General features: G+C 39.7%; 1 protein-coding gene across 1 annotated transcript in view; it reads left to right on the forward strand.

Annotated features, from left to right (window-relative positions):
• The first annotated feature begins 10,491 nt into the window (after nucleotides 1–10,491).
• Nucleotides 10,492–16,916, forward strand: part of LSAMP (limbic system associated membrane protein) — a 644,611-nt gene continuing 638,186 nt past the window's right edge. Inside the window, exon 1 of the mRNA XM_082625495.1 lies at nucleotides 10,492–11,094. Within this exon, the coding sequence (XP_082481621.1) occupies nucleotides 10,940–11,094 (155 nt within the window). The 5' untranslated portion in view covers nucleotides 10,492–10,939. The remainder of the gene's footprint in view (nucleotides 11,095–16,916) is intronic.

Consider the following 16,916-nt stretch of genomic DNA (forward strand, 5'->3'; position numbering starts at 1 on the left):
AAGGAAAATAATTTTATTCAGTTGCTATTAATATATACATTAAAGCAAGCAGCAGCATTAGACTGTATCTTATCAGCTGATGGATAAAAATGTCCTATTTTAAGAGATAATTTATCACATTGCAAGTTTCCCTTTACTTCCTTACACATTTTCTTCTCTCATGCCTATGTTGGCTCACATTCCCTCTTCTTCACTTAGGGCTGTCACAATCCAAATATACACACCTGCTTATCCTTTTCTCTACCCTCCTACCTACCAAAACAGCCTGGCCCTTATATCCAGGCTAGCTATTTCCTTGATCAAAGCTCTACCTATAATCTATTTTTTCCTGAAACAGTGAATATTACTGGTATCAGCCATTCTCAGTGCTTCCGAACAGCACAAAAGGTTTCTCTAGCCACTTACCCACCTGATTCCATCCTAAGATCAATACTCTGTCATGCTTTCTTGCAGTAGAAAAAGAGAACACCACTAAAGAAAAAAAAGACTCTCATTTTGATTTTGCTACTGAAAACAAAAGTGTGAAAATTTTATCTGATAAATTGTTGGATAGGGGTATTGGGAATATTTACCAAGTGTGTTGGAAATTGTCTACATTTTGGAATAGTTTATATTTGCTTATATCTGTATATGTGTATTATATAAAATTTTGCTATATTATTAGTTCTCTATTCCTCACCAGTATCTATTACCTGTATAAAAACTTTTTTTTTTAATAGGCACAGTGTGTTGAATTGATGGTCTAAACGAAGTTTTCTTCTGTGTGGAGAGATATTATGATTTAATGGGTTAAGATCATGTAGATTTTATTTTTTAATTTTAAGTTTAGATCTCTTAAGGTACTTTCACAGTTGTTGGCCCAAAGGTCTTTATCTCTTGCCAGTAAGAAACAAGAGTTATGAAAGTACTCTCCCATTCAAAAATATCTTCTCTACATATTTCACCTATTAGAGTTCGGGAAACTCCCATTGTATAATATCCCTTCAGAGGTTGGAATTTATCAGTCACTTCCACACAAGTATAAATTATTTTAATTAGTTTTTTTCTTTTCTGCCAAGAGAGAATGGGAATATCCATTAAGAATGGAGATAAGTTTGGCGAGTAGGATGTCAGGTGAATAGCCAGAGAACTGTAGTACACTGTCTATGGAAGGCATATAAAGAAGAAGAAAACAGTGCCCCAGGAAATTATTGGGTAAGGAATTCCACCCCAGTTCTTCTGCTGGCACAATCTGTAATACTCTGGCATTCCTAAAAATCATCTCAAGCCTTTCCTATGGTTCTAGAGCCCCAGACTGGACAGAGCACGAATCTATTCAAACAGCTAATCGAGGACTGGTCTTTGCCTTATTTTCTGTTTGTCCAACTGATGTACATTGCATTTATTTTTGTTTCTTGCTTGCTTATAAGTTTAATATAGATGTGGATTACTCAGATGCAATGTATATCTAGCCTTAGAGAAATAGGCATTTCTAATCTAGTCTACCCGTGTACATGTTTCAGCTATGATGTAAAGGATTAACATCCTGACATTATTAGTCAGGCAGCATGGTACAATAGAAAGAGCACTTTTTGAGGGTTGTGCTGTCTTGAATACTAATCTCAGTGATCCTGAATAACCGTGTAAATTCTAAGTTTCTGTATTTCAGCTGCAAAATGGGGGGACTGTGCAAGAAGATCTTCTGGGTCTGTTGCAGCTTTAACATTATACAATTATTCTAATTACATATGCTTCCTGATTTTCCTTTAATATCTCTAATTACATATGAGAGCTTAATGGCTTGAAATCTCAAAATGTTTTCTGACAAGTGGAGTAATAATACTTGTACTATATATCTCACGGTGCAGTAAAAATAAAATATAAAATTATGTGTGTCACTATGCATTGTGGACGTCAAAGTCCCATACTTGTGCACTGCAAATTATTATTGGATATTTTTCTTTCTACTATTACTCTGGTTTAAAAAGACCCATGATACCTCAATGTGCAACCAGCAGAGGGAGACAAGTTCAGATTGTGTTTCCTTAAAACAGAATCAGTTAACTGCTATGTGTACATGTTTTTAAAAATCAAAATGAGATTCATTCTATTGGAAAATATGTCACTTACTCAGTGCTATATTTACATAGTTAAGTTACAAAAACAAGTGAGAAAAAGAAAGAAAACACAAGGAAAAATATGGGGGGTGGGATTTGGGGGCTTAGTTTATTACACAACTCGGAGATAGCCCTCTTTGTGAAGAATGTCATTCCTGTGACAGCTTCCTGAGCATGTCCATCTGGAGGTACAGGCTATTTGAGTACCAGTTTAGGAACCAATCCAGAATTCTAAAAGTAGAATTTCTAAATTTCCTCCAAAACTAGCTTTTTAACTCAACTTTCCTATTTTACCAGCTTGGACTTCGAACAACAACAACAAAAAAGTAGAGGAATCTTTTTCCTGTCCTGTTTCAACTTCCATGTCCAATTAGTTGACAAATCCCATCAGTCTCCTGTGAAATTCCTCTAGAAGTCTTCACCTTTGTTCTCTTTCTACTGTCATTGCCCTGTGGTCTGCTTTTATCATCTCTTGCCTGTTCTGTTTCAGAAACTTTATAACTGGTCTTCCTTACTTTGACTTGTCCCAGTCCATCTTCGACTCCATTGCTGGTTAGTCATCTGCTTAAAACACTGGTCTGATTATGTCACTCGCTTACTCAAAGCTTTTAATGGCTCTCTTTTGCATATAGAATAAAGCCACACTCATTATCATGCCTGTCAAGGCATGACCCCTCACTGACCCCAACTTACAAAAACCGGTTATTTTTCATTCTAACTTTTTTCCATTTCTAGCCCCACATACTTTCCTACAACTTACCTCTCCCACTAATGTAAAGTCTCTGAGGGAAGGAGTTCATTCCTCACCATTATTAGAAAGCAACAGTGTATATAATCAATAACGTTCATCCCTTTCTCATCATGTCACCAACAACTTTATTAGTCTCCTATCTAGTTTCTCTACTTCATCTTCCTTCTGACCTCTAATTTCCCGTTGCCAAAATAATCTCACTAAGATGTCAGTGTCTCATCTCACTCCTCCACAATCTAAAGTAGCCTTCTAAGTATGAGATGATGAGATGATGTGTGAGTCTTCATTCAGGCATTCAGGATTCTTCCTGATGCAGCATCTCTCTGCAACCTTCTCTCTCTCCTCTTCCATGCTAGTTAGATGAGTCTTCCTCCAGCTCTGTACTTTGTTTCACGCTGGTTCTCATGGTCAGGCATAAGATGTTGCCTTCCTCCATTCTCCTCTTACATATCTGCCAAGGGTTACTTAAAATTCCATTTTTCTCCAAGAAGGCTCCTTCTTGATCACCTTTTCTGAACCACCATTGTGGTTTTTTTGTTTGTTTGTTTGTTTGTTTTTGCGGTACGCGGGCCTCTCACTGCTGTGGCCTCTCCCGTTGTGGAGCACAGGCTCTGGGCGCGCAGGCTCAGCGGCCATGGCTCACGGGCCCAGCCGCTCCGTGGCATGTGGGATCTTCCCGGACCAGGGCATGAACCCGTGTCCCCTGCATCGGCAGGCGGACTCTCAACCACTGCGCCACCAGGGAAGCCCCACCATTGTGTTTTGATTCTGCTCCCTGGTAGCTTAGTTATCAGTTACTCACTGGTCCATATTATTCTCTGTTCAATGTGTATTCACTTTCCTTCTCCATCTTGGTTGTGAGTTCCTGGGTTCCTGAAGATAAGAACTCTGAATGTTATTATTATTATTATGCAGTATTTCTCAGCACCAGAGACGATTGGGCATATGTGGTGATTAATTTTGGTCCTGTTTTACAGTGGAGAGCAAGTTTGAAAGGCCTGCCTTATAACTGTACAATGATGTTGTTTGGCCCTGCTCTACGGGGGGCTTTCATACCCTTCATTAGATTGCATTAGGGTAGGGTGTCAATTCTGTACGTTATTATTTCCCCAGAGCTTAGCTCAATGCCTGTCATATGGTAGGCCTCAAAAATATTATTTTAATGAATTGTTTTGTACATGATAACACGACTGATGAGGCACATCTTGTGACTCCTCTTCCTCTTGCAGAGGCAGTGCTTCTACATTCACTACTAAAAGCAGAGAGGGCTGAGAATGTGATTTACAGACAGTAAAGAAAGATACCTTTAAGCAGGCAAACTTCTGGGACCCTTTGAATAATGTAATGACCTAATACTAGATTTGCCCTGCAGCTCAATATTGTCAGTAAACTCTTGAGAAAACATATTAGTGTTATTTACATGATTTATAGCCTCAAGATATTTAACTAGGCATTCCATTTAGATTTAGCTGGGTAGCTATTGCCTGCAAAATAAACAGAGATATCAGATATGTAAGAGAATATTTAATAAAGTTTAGCAATTAAACAGTGTCTGCTCATCTTGTTAGGCACTTCTTAATCTGTAACAAAACACATTCTTATACTGACTCTTTTTTTTTTTTTTTTTTTTTTAAATTTTATTTATTTATTTATTTATTTATGGCTGTGTTGGCTCTTCGTTTCTGTGCCAGGGCTTTCTGTAGTTGCGGCAAGTGGGGGCCACTCCTCATTGCGGTGCGCGGGCCTCTCACTATCGCGGCCTCTCTTGTTGCGGAGCACAGGCTCCAGATGCGCAGGCTCAGCTTATACTGACTCTTAATTAACATGTAATAACCATTTAAGGGTAAGCAAAGTTTATACCTGAAGAAAAGCACCAACTTGGACACAGTTTTTATTTGTTTATTTTTTTCTCACTAGCTGGTAAAATGGCAGTCAACTTGGCATTCTGTCAGGGCTTATTGGATGGATGAGTGGCAGTTTCCTGCAAGGAACTGTACTGAACTAGTACAGTAAGAGAGAATGCTGGTATGTGAAAAACATCGATCACTTGGGACAGAACATAGCCTCTTTGGGGAGGGTCTTCTCATCATGAGCAATACGAGGTAACTCAATCTTCTCTCCATTCCTGTTGCTCCCCCAGCCAGCCTAAGCCAGCTGCCACTGGATGACTAATATTTCCTTCTCTTTGTCTCCTTGCTTCCACTATTGTCCTTCTACAGTCCTTCCTCCATATGGTATTCAGAGCAATCTTTCTAAAATGTAAATCAGATCATGTCAATCCCTTGCTTAAAATCTTTTACTGACCAATCAAGTCACTAGAATAAAAACCTAAATTTCTTACCCTGGTATCTCTTCATTATGATCCCTCTCCAGTATCTAATCTCACCTGCTTTTTCCAGCTATTCCCACAATATACACACAGACCACATGCGCCAATTTTATTGCTCTTGTTTTGATTCCTGGTATATGACACACCCATTCCTGCTTCAGGGCCTTTGCACATGCCATTTTTTTTTTTCTGGAAAGGTCTTTTTGCTGATTTTGCATGGCTGACTCTTTAAATTTCAGACCATATGTTCCCCTCACCACACCTCCAGGCCATTTTCTCTCTATCACATGTATTTTTCTCCATGGCATTTAGTCTCCAAAATAACGTTAATATGTATCTACTTTTTTAGCATCTATCTCTGCATCAAGATTGTAAGTTCTGTGAAAACAGAGTCTTGGTCTGTCTTGATTCACTACCATATCAGTAAAAGTGTATTGAGTGAATGAATGAATCATAAACTTAGTGGGCATATCAGTATATGGAATTGCACATCTGCCTCCACTCCTCCTCATTTTTCCTTGGCCTATTTTCTGATTGTAGGAATCCAAGTCATTACAGCAACCACAAATAGAGGATATAATTGCCTGATTACCTGCTTGTACTAACATCTTGCTATACTGAAGGTGCTGCTACCGCCATCTTTCCAGATGTTGCAACGCTCTTCCCATATGTGAGGGCTAGATCAAAAAGAGCAGATGCAGCATTACTTGGCAACTGCCACCTCCTTGTACCTGGTGGCAGAGTGGACAGTCTACAAAAGAGGAAGGTCCAAGGGCTAGCGAGTACGTGTCTATGAGATAATGGCATATCTATGAGAGTAAGTTTGTTGCTGGGGGAGGACCCAAGCAGCTGCTCAAGAACCTCAAAGACCTTGTTAAACTTGGGCAAACCCAAGTATGGATACATACCAAAACAGAATTAGTACAAAAAGAAGCAGAAGACCAATATGATAACAATGAACTACAAAGGCATGAACTAAAAGCAAACCATGTAAGAGTGATTTTTAATTGTGCAGAGTATGGATTAAATGCTTTACATCACTGAGGTGTCTATAGTTAAAGATTTGAACAATATTTAACTGACTTGAAGCTGATTGATTTTGTTAGGCAGTGAGACACATGCGAATGAAGCTATTGTATTCAAAGGAGCTGAGTTCCAAAGGAAATTCACACAAGATAGTACCATGCTTATGAGCATAAACCGACATACTTGAATATTGCTAAATTATGATGAAATCATTGAGAATGTCATAGCAGGAATCCTAAGGAGAAGTATTAACAATTATGCATTTCTAGTTCATATGGAAATGCTAATTTCACTTATGTGAGTAAAGTACAGGCATGGCATTATTATGATTAAGACCTTACAACTGTAGAAATGTAGAGTGGTATATTAATAATATTATAGACATGTTTAGCATAAAATGCAACCAATGTAGCTAAATTAGTTGTACATTCCAGGCTGCATCTGGATTTCCTGTGAGCCTATTACCTTACAAAGCTAAACAGAAGAATAAACCTTTCATGCTTCTTAGGGTGCTCAGACGTTAGCCAGTTTTTGTTTTTGCTGCAGCATTTGTCCCTGGAGAGTGCCAGAATCTTCTAAAGCCTTTTTTAGAAAGGCACTATGTTATTTTAAAGTAGTAGCTAAGATCATCTTACTTGGGTGATGATGGCTGTTTCATATGGCTAACAGCCATACTTGCCTCACAAATAACCTGAAAGAATGTTCATTTTTGCCAGCCCTTTTGGAAGAACGTATATAAAATAGCTTGTATAAATTTCAGTAACACCTATTTGTTTCCTACTCGACATTTCTTAGGAAAGCAAGCAGAGGAATTAATATTGGAGTAGATTTGGGGGAGTGACCATTAGGATGAGATCGATATATGTAGACTATTGGATTTGTTAGAATGTATTAGATCTCAGTGAGAGATCACAGAGGAGAGAAAACCAGAAGGGGTCCATGAGGGAGTGGAAAGGGAAAAGACTCTGAGAGACCATAAAGTTGAAACAAAAGTTTATAATATACCCACAAATAGATTTATTATTGTGTAAATGATGAGATTAACCACTTGAGTGGGCTTGGACACTCAATCATTTTTCTGTTCTTATATTCATCAATTATAGAGTGCTCCCACTAAGCCAAGGGTTGGTTAGAAAGTGGTACTGAATTGCCAACTGGACATAAATGATAAATATTAAATAACTTACACAATAAACTTCATGATTTTGAAATTGTTCAGAAATTCAATCTGAATTATCCAATGATCTAAATTAGAGAATTTAAAAAATGTTGTCTTTTAAAAAAATATTTATTTATTTAGGTTGCACTGGGTCTTAGTTGTGGCATGCGGGAATCTTTCAGCTGGTGGCACGCGAACTCTTAGTTGCGGCATGCATGTGGGATATAGTTCCCTAATCAGGGATCAAACCCGGGCACCCTGCATTGGAAGTGCAGAGTCTTACCCCCTGGACCACCATGGAAGTCCCTAAAAATGTTGTCTTCTTTTTTGTGTTTTACTTCCAGCGCACACAGTAAGTCAGTTTAGTTCAATAAGAGTTGCCAAGAAATGGACTTTATCTAATGAAATTATTAAAAAGAAAAAACCCTTTAATTGCATTATGTGATCTTTTTCTATATAAATATGTACTTATGATTTTATCCTCTTGAGTAAGTTAGGCATTGGTCTATTACAATTCTGATTATAATCCTGATTAACTTTATACATCCTTTTCTCAGAGTGATTATGGAGACAAGCTCCAGATATGATTGATTTGCTACAGATTGCACATTCCTATTACTTGGGTGTGAATTATTTTGTACACCAGTATGTTAAACTTTATGATTTGTCCTGGGACCAGACAAGTCCTACAGGTAACTTGAGATTACAGGTATAGACAGTAGTCAACAACCATGTCTAGGCATCTACCACAAACAACATGCTACCACCCCACCATACTTTCTCCTTGCCCTGGAAAAACCTCCTTCTTTCTTCATTCAAAGTATAGTCCACTGATGCAAGAGAATTTTCACACCCTTGATATATCTGACCCTTCCCCTCAGTATCTAGTTTTCCTTGCAGGGTCATTTCATTCACCTGCCATCATCAAAGGAAACAGATGTTCTAGTAGCCCTGGTCCTTTGGTCTTTCTCCCTCCTAACATGGGACAAACACCACCCACCCAAAGAAATGTTATATTTAAACCTTTGTCTAAGCCAACCCTTCATCTCTAAAAGCTCAGAAGAATCCTGCCAGGGATTGTGAAGCTTGTTGGCAGCAGTGGGTGGGGATGGGTGCTCTTTTCCTTGCACTCTTGGCATAGAGTTATGTAATCCTTCCATCTCCCTTTGACACTCGAAGCTCATTTTCCCATTGATACTGAGAACCACAGGATTATGTGTTTTGTTGTTCAACCAGCACTTAACCATTTCTTTTTCCTTGGCAAAATGGGTCCCGAGTTTTAAACAGCTCAGTTACGAATTAGTGGTAGAACATTATTGGTTTATTATCTGGGACTCTTTATTAGCCTCAATATAAAACAACTTGATTTATATAAATTTAATGCATAGTACAAACAAAATTAATTGAACTCCACCCATCTTGAGTTTGTGACAATTTGGATTCCAATCCTTCAAGTTCTTTTCTTAGAAAACAAAAGGTCTTCCTTTCCTCACATAATCTGTAAGAGTGAATCTACCTTTTAAGTTGATAAAATTCAGCAGATAAGCTCTTTGAATATTCTGGTGTGGGCAAGGTAGGTGTCAGCACAGTAAGAGCCTCCTTAGGCTTGTACTCTGGTGGAGTTTGATAAGGATTCCTAAACATATGCCTTTTTTTCAAATGTCCTTGGTAATCATTTGTGTAAATAAGAGGGGTGAGCATAATATGTGAGTGTGTGTATGTGTATTTGTGCATTTACTTGTATGGACATGGAATATTTAGGGAAAGATGTATAAGAACCTGGAAATATTTGCTGCCGCCAACTAGGAGAAATGGGTTGCTTAAAGACAGGCATAGGAAAGATAACTACAATTCACTCTATAGCAATCTGTATCACTTGATTTTTGCACCATGTGAATGCCTTAACTATTCCAATAAATAAAATGAAAGGAAACAAAAAGTTTTGGGTTGGTCCATCTCCATCTTTTATGCTCAGCATGGGTTCTGAGGGAGATGTCTAATAGTTTGGGGCCCTCACATGAGTGACTAACACCGTAGGCCCCTGATGTCCCTTATCACTTGGACTGACTCATGGAGTAGAAGGAATGACAAATGATGGTAACCTGTCTTCCATTCACTGGAGTGCTGTATGCAGCCTTAGTGTCACCCTGTAAGTGACAAGCTTTCTGATAGACGAATCTCCTCCCTTGCATATGGACATTTTGAGAAGCAAGTGTCAGTAAAAATTTGGGAAGCAACAGCAACGTGCCATTGACACAATAATCCTTAATACCCTTCCTCATGTGTGGGACTGCGTAAGGGTTTCCTGGAGAGTGAAGTTGATTTAGGGATCAGGGATCAGCTGCTGAGGCTGGCACTTGGAAAAGACAAACCAAGCATTCACACTCCAGACCACTCAATACCAGCATTGTGTCCAATCCATCTTTCATAAGGGGGCTCCAAGAGGGGGAGGGGATAAAGGAAGGAGAGAAAATAAACCTTATTAATCCCGTGAAAGAGACAGGAAAGAATGAACAAGATGTGGGTATGGAAAGACAGTTGGAGGAATATTTAGTTTTGAAATCGACTTTGGCTTTTAATCTTAGACTCCACTGTCAAGTTTCTTCTGTTTTGCATTCCTCATCCCATCTTTCAGCACTGGTCCCCTCCACGCCTCAGGGTTTCCTGTTCTTTTCTGTTTCACTCCCCCCATCTGTCAAGGTTTGCCTTCTCTTGGCGTTCTCTTCTCTTCTCCCTTTTCCTTCTTTCTCACTCTTTGCCTCTCCTTCCCCTGGACTCTTTCTCCTGTCGTTTTACAGCTCGAGTCCCTCTCCTTTTCCCCTTTCTCTTGCACGGTACCTCCAAGCTCCATTCCCTCTTCTTAAGGAAATCAGCCAGGCCTCAGATGGAGCTGTTGTCCTGACAACCTAAAGGCGCATCAGGCTTTCACTGAGGCTGGCGGCTGCTGAAGGGGGCAGTTGTGGAAAGCGAGGGGCCACGCTGAGGGGAGGGCAGAGGGGATGACTCCGAGGGGCTGTTGGAATCCGCGGCGGGCGGGGGAGGTGCCAAGCGGAGGGCGGGCGGGCGGGAGGGACTGGAGGGAGAAACAGGAAGGGGAGGAGGGGGAGGGAGACTCTGGGCTGCTGCCGCTGCTGTGTGGGTTTCTTTACACTCGCTGGCAGGCTGGGTGCCGGCTCCCTCGCCCACCGGGAAAGTGGGTTACGGAGGCAAGAGGCTCAGCTGAGACGCTGGCAAAGGAGCATCCAGCCACAGAGAGACCAGAGAGCACCTTCTTTTTGGCCGCCTTCTCTTCATCTTTTCTAGAGGGTTTTATATTTTGTACTCTCTCCTTTCAAATTTTGTTTCTTTGACTTTTCCCCACCTCTGCTCGGGTTTTTGAGGGCTTTGTTGAGTCTTAGAGGCAAAAGAGACTGAGCGAGGGAAAGAGAGAGGCAAAGTGGAAAGGACCACAAATTGGCAAAGCCTGTTACGCCTTTGCCGTGGATGAAAGCCCTCCGTTTGTAAAGCCCTCTCGGCGAGCAGCAGGCCCACGCACATCCTCCAGAGTAGCCCGCGACCCGCACCTCGGCGTGGCCACCATGGTCGCCAGAGTTCAGCCTGATCGGAAACAGTTGCCGCTGGTCCTACTGAGATTGCTCTGCCTTCTTCCCACAGGACTGCCCGTTCGCAGCGTGGATTTTAACCGAGGCACCGACAACATCACCGTGAGGCAGGGGGACACGGCCATCCTCAGGTAGGGCTTTCGGGCAACTTTTCTGTGGCGCTTAAGAGTGTGTGAACTCCAGCTCCTGATGCTGCAGGCTTGTGCTGTGTGTGTGTGTGTGTGTGTGTGCGCGCGCCTTTTACAGACTGGTCGCGAGGTATCTGCCAGCAAATTTCAAGGGGATTCTGGTCACTGTCAAGGATCAGCCGGGTTGGTTAAATGTTGTTTAGTTCCTAGGATCTTGCTTCTCGTGCTGAGAAAGCCTAATTTCATCTATGGTATTAGTGACATTTGGGCAGTATTTTTGCTTTTGTGATTGCGGATGCTTTGTACTTAAGAGTTGTGTTGGGGTTCCTTAACTGAGAAAGAAGTGTTTGTTGAATTATGGCTCTCAGAGAGTGGTACACGGTATTGCATTCTCCGTGATGTGTGTGTGTTTGTACGTGTGGCTACGTACAAAAAGGCTCTCGCCCTGCCCCAGCAATAGTTTGGAGAGGAGACTTTCCGTAAGGATCTTCTAATTGACATGGAGGGCAATAAATCACTCTTAGAACTTTGGGTGATGACTGAGCCTTTTCCGGAATGTGGATAGAAATCAACACAAGAATGAACAGAAGGAAAAAAAAAAAAAAAGGAACTTGCCAAATTGCTAATATTTAAGAATAGGAGTGTTAAGCACAGAGGTCAGGAAAGAATTAACCTGGCGTTAAATGGATATTTCAAATTGATTATTGACCTCAACGTCTTATCTCTATGCAGCTCTGCCAAACTCCGAAATATAATTTGGGATTGAAATTTGGAAAGGAAGAGTCCCAAGTCCTTGGAGTTTGACCCCTGTAAGGGACAGTGAGCTGGAGAAACTCAGATGGAACCTAGCCATAATTCTGTTTCTTAAGAGCTCCTAGCCTGTTTTCCTGTGTTTCTTTTCTCTTTTCCCTCTCCATCCACTGCATATACTCCTTGTCCTTTTTTATAGCTTTCCTTGAATTTCTATCAGATACTAAAAATAAATAAATAAAGAAAGAAAGAAAGAAAGAAAGAAAGAAAATGTTCTCTTTGGAGATCTTTTAAAATCTCATTTCATCCAAATGAAATGACCTAGTGTCAGTCTGTCTATCTGGCTAATATTGTTTGTTGTGGCAATAAAAAGCAGTATCTGATAGAAAAGAAGCGTCTAATCTGTGTGCAAGGAGCTGATAGTGCATAAACCCTGAGGCATCGGGGAGCAGTTCTATAGCAGAGCTGCCTACAGCAGCAAAGTTTTCTTTCCTTTTCTCAAAAATAAATTTGGTTGGCTGTCACAGTGTCCTGCTTTGGGATCTCTTGCCTTGTTAGAGAGGGCTGTGTGGGTTGTGTGTTGTGGTGTGTGTATGTTGCTGCGGAGTATAGAAACTAAGAAAATCCTAATGTGTAAGTGCTCCTGTCTTCATTTCCTGAGCATTGCGTGATTATGCATCCCAAAGATCCTACTATCCAAAGCATATTTTCCCTTCTAGCTCTCTCCAGCCCTGTGAAACCTGCGTGTGTGATTTATCCACATGGAATAATAAGATTTATAGAGTAATTTATCTGTTTGCAAAGGGATTTGGACATGATGCAGAAAATATTTTCGCAAACACATAAGCATGCCGTATCAACTGCTAGCATTCATATTCCGTAACATCATTAACCCTTTACAAGTGAGGCACTCTATATAAATTTATGCTATTCTTAGCAAGATATGTTTTCACTGATTATAAGAATGAATATGGGAAAAGTGAATACTCTGGGTGTATAAGTTTTGATGTTAATGTCCATGAACTTTGTAAGGTCTTTCTAAGTCAGCATCACCTATATCTTAAGCTGTAGTTATCAAAGAGTTAGATAAGCATGTAAATGTTAATTAGGAGAAAGAAGGTATTCTTATATTTTCCTCCATCGTATGCATACAACTCTATGTCTATGAGAGGCAGTCTTACTACATAAATATCTATATATGATATATACGTGCTTCTGTGTGTCTATGGCTCAAAAGAAATGGAGTTTTTAAGCATTACACTTTAGTAGGCAGTATGGAAATGTGGTGGGTAGTGAGCACAGAGAATAAATATAGAAACAGTCATTCCCTGGGAAAGAGAAGATAGACAAACAGAGCATGCAGAGAAGTCACCTGTGAGAGCCCATTGCTTTCCCAGACCTCACCTAATGTGCCCTCTTTTTTGTTTCCTTTGCCTTGGACAAGGCTTTATTTCTGGGTTGGTGGAGCTCTATCAGAAGTAACTATGGAGAGAGTTCCCTTTGTTTTTCGTAGCTGACCTTCTTCTAACTCTCTTTAACTGAATCCAGTAAGCTTTGTGGGTCAGTTTGCTGGTGAAGATTGGCACTCTTGCTTTCTGTTTACAAGTCTAGCCTGGGAAAGCCTTGCTTCCACTTTATTTTTGACATTTTACTGGGAGCATGAGCTTCCAGGAGAGGAGAGGAAGGAGAACTTGATTCGTTGAAAGCCACAGTAGATGTTTGGCACTGAGAAAGTGAAATGGCAAGGGGAAAAAAAATCCTCTCTCAGTGACTCTGTGGCCCTGAATGATCTGAAATGGGAACAGGAGAGAAGGGAGGTTTGTAATTCTGGTGGTCCAGTGACAGGAGTTTGGCTGACTGTTCCCAAAACATTTACCTTTACTGACTTACTTCCATGAAACAAGTGTTTTTTGGGGGGAATTGATGCTTACTTTTGTATAATTATGATCTTTGATGTAAATGTGCATCTTGATAGGACAGTATATACTAGTCTTGGGGTCTTGCTCTGTAATTTCTACCTTTTGGAAGAAAGAAAAGAAAGACTCTAGAATGAAGGTGACAAAACTAGGTGGAAAGAAAGATCATCTCATGTATACCAACCTAACCCTGTTGTTTCCCAGAAGGGATTCTAGATCTTTATGAGCGCCTTTATGAGATCCTTTAAGAGTTAAAGGAAACCACAGTACCATCTTCCATCTCAAAGGCAAAGGATCAAAGTATGATTCACAGACCAGTGGCAGCTGCAGCAGCACCTGGAGTGCCTTCCTAAATCCTACTGAACCAGAATCTTCATTTCCATTTGTTTGCAGAGTAAAGTATGAGACACAGTTATCCACAGGACTTGACTTGTGTGGAAGTCTCAGTTGCTTTTCTGAACGGAGACCACCTGCCTCACTGCCACCCCCGCACAAGTGTAGGAGTTCATCAATTACTGGATAAGTTTCTAGCACTGGTCTTTCCAGCCCTCTATCCTTGTACCCAGGCTCCCATAGGGATTCACTTCCTGGTTAATCTTGGCAGCTTGAAACCATGTAACTCTTTTGATAAAGTAAGGGAAAAGTGAAAATAGTCTTCCAATCTGACCTTTAAAATTTCATTTTTAATAGTCCCCCTAACTATATTTTCAATATTAGCAGCATATGTCTGGAAAGATCATTATAAAATAATTAATCCCAATATATCTGCTCATAAGGTAACTCTAAAAATTACATATACCTGCATATCTGGACATATTGCGTAACTGCATACGTGGTAAAATCAGAGGGTCCACACTAGTGTTGTGACTTTAAATATTTAAAATTGGGGGCATTGAAATTGCATTTATTTCACAATTCTGACCCTATTTGATGTTTTCAGGATATTATAATACCTTTTGTGGTGATAACATTTTTACCATTTAAATGTAAATGTACCTAATGAGTGTTAGGTATAAGAAACTAAGTACCTATGTTTAAAATAGTTAAATTTTTAGTTTTTCAAAATCTTTGGTCTTTTATTTCCTTGTTTGTTTCTACAGTAGGAGAAAAAGCAAAAACATTAAAAAGATGTGATTATTTGACAGTAAAATGTAAAAATTTTGTGCAACTTTTAAGAGAAAAATGGCTTCTCTTCTTTAAAGTATCTGGCACGCCTACATTCACAAAGAAACTGTCAACAATCAAACAAACTCCTGACACAGTATGTGATTTTTCTACCAGTTATAATTATTCATTATTTGAAAACAAACTTTGTGGGCATGGGTCTATAAGGAGAGTTTGAGACACTTATGAAGTTTTCTTTTTCTGTAGCTAACTCACTAAAGGTAATCAAAATTTATAGGTTTTTACTGATACTTTAAGGACTGTTCATTGCCCATTAAGTCCTTTATCAAATATATTTGGTAAATAATGGAGTAAAGTGTACTATATCTTATCTAAGAATATGGCACATTATATACATTTTTAAAAGGATGTTTATGCACTTATGTCACTTGCTGTTCATTTATGCCCTGAGGAACACAGCAGACAAATCTCATGTGACAAATACAAACTGTGGTAATTTGTGTTTCTCTAAGTATGAAACGCATACATACAACACATGTTAAGGTGATTGTTCTAGGTAATTTGACTTCGAATGAATTATTTTTAGAGTCATGGAGTGAACAACCAAAAATGACTGACTCATCCACTAAATCAGTTGGTGAGGGTTAAACATTTGTGTTTCTTGAGGCTGGTTCCACATAACAGCAAACTCAGGCAGAAGAAGGATTAGTGCATTTTGCTGTAGTCTTTGGGAGCTCCAAGTACAAATGTCTGTGACTCACCTGGTAGGAGGTTGCCTGAATGTGTGCTGGTCCCCCTCACTGTCATCACCTGAGCCCAAGAGAGCCTGCCCTTTCAGGCCACGGCTTATGGCCATTGGTCCTTTTCTCCTGTGAATATCCTGCCTGTTACTTTGTACAACTCAGAAGAGCTAGGCTCTAATTTTGGATCTATCCTTGAATGCTACATGACTTTGAGAATGTCTCTTAAATATTTTGAACTTCAGTTGCTTTTAAAAAATGATGAAATTACCTATTTTAGTTACTCTATGGGATTGTTTTAAAGAGCCCACAAGAGGTTAAAGTAGTTCACTTTGGTGAATTATAAACTGCTACATAGAGCATAAAGTGTTAGTGGTTTTTCAACTACATGTAGCCAGTTGTTTAGACTTTAGGGGGCTCTCTTTTTTTAGACCAGAGTTTCTCAAACTTGAAGGTGTATCCAAATTACCTTGAGTGTTCGTGAAAACGAAGATTACCTGGCCCCCACTTTCAGAGTTTCTGATTCAGTTCTCTGGTAGGTGCTGAAGCTACATTTGTAACAAGTTCTCAGATGATGCTGATGCTGCAGGACTGAGCCACAGTTTGAGAACCACCAACTCTTGCTGCTACAAGTGTGTTCTGTAGATGAGCATCTTCAGTATCATATAGTCACTTGCTAAATTCCAAAATCTCAGGGCCTATTCCAGACCTACAAAATCAGAATCTGCATTTTAGCAAGATCCCAAGTGATTCATAAACACATTAAAGTTGGAGAAATGCTGCTGTAGAGAGTTCACAACCATGGCTGCATGTTACACTCTACTGGAGGCCTTTTAAAAAACAATGAAGCCACATATTCCCTACTCTCAGAAATTCTGATTGAATTAGTTTGGGGTGGGGCTTGGACATAGGTATTTAAAAAATGATTCTGATATGTACACTGAGTTGAGAACTGCTGCTTTACTGGTTGAAAAATCTCTTTTACAAACCATGTTCAGGGCAGCACTTACTAGATGTGTAGTAAAAAATTATAGTCATGTGTGTGGTTTGGGAAGTATTTCAACAGCAAAGATGTGCAAATTCAATTGAGAGAGAGGAAAGAGATCATCATAGATCCATTTCTTTACCACACAATCTCATCCCTAAAATGTCATGGAAAATGGAGTGGATGTTAAAATAATCCATATTATTTTAATGTGGTTCTAATTTACATAATATCTCTTGAAATAACATTAAAGCTTGACTTTTTAAATCCTGTTGTTTTGTGTTCACTCTTTCATTTATGTTAGGCAAG

Source organism: Mesoplodon mirus (genome assembly GCF_964341445.2).
Source record: "Mesoplodon mirus genome assembly, chromosome: 6".
Taxonomy (NCBI): domain Eukaryota; kingdom Metazoa; phylum Chordata; class Mammalia; order Artiodactyla; family Ziphiidae; genus Mesoplodon; species Mesoplodon mirus.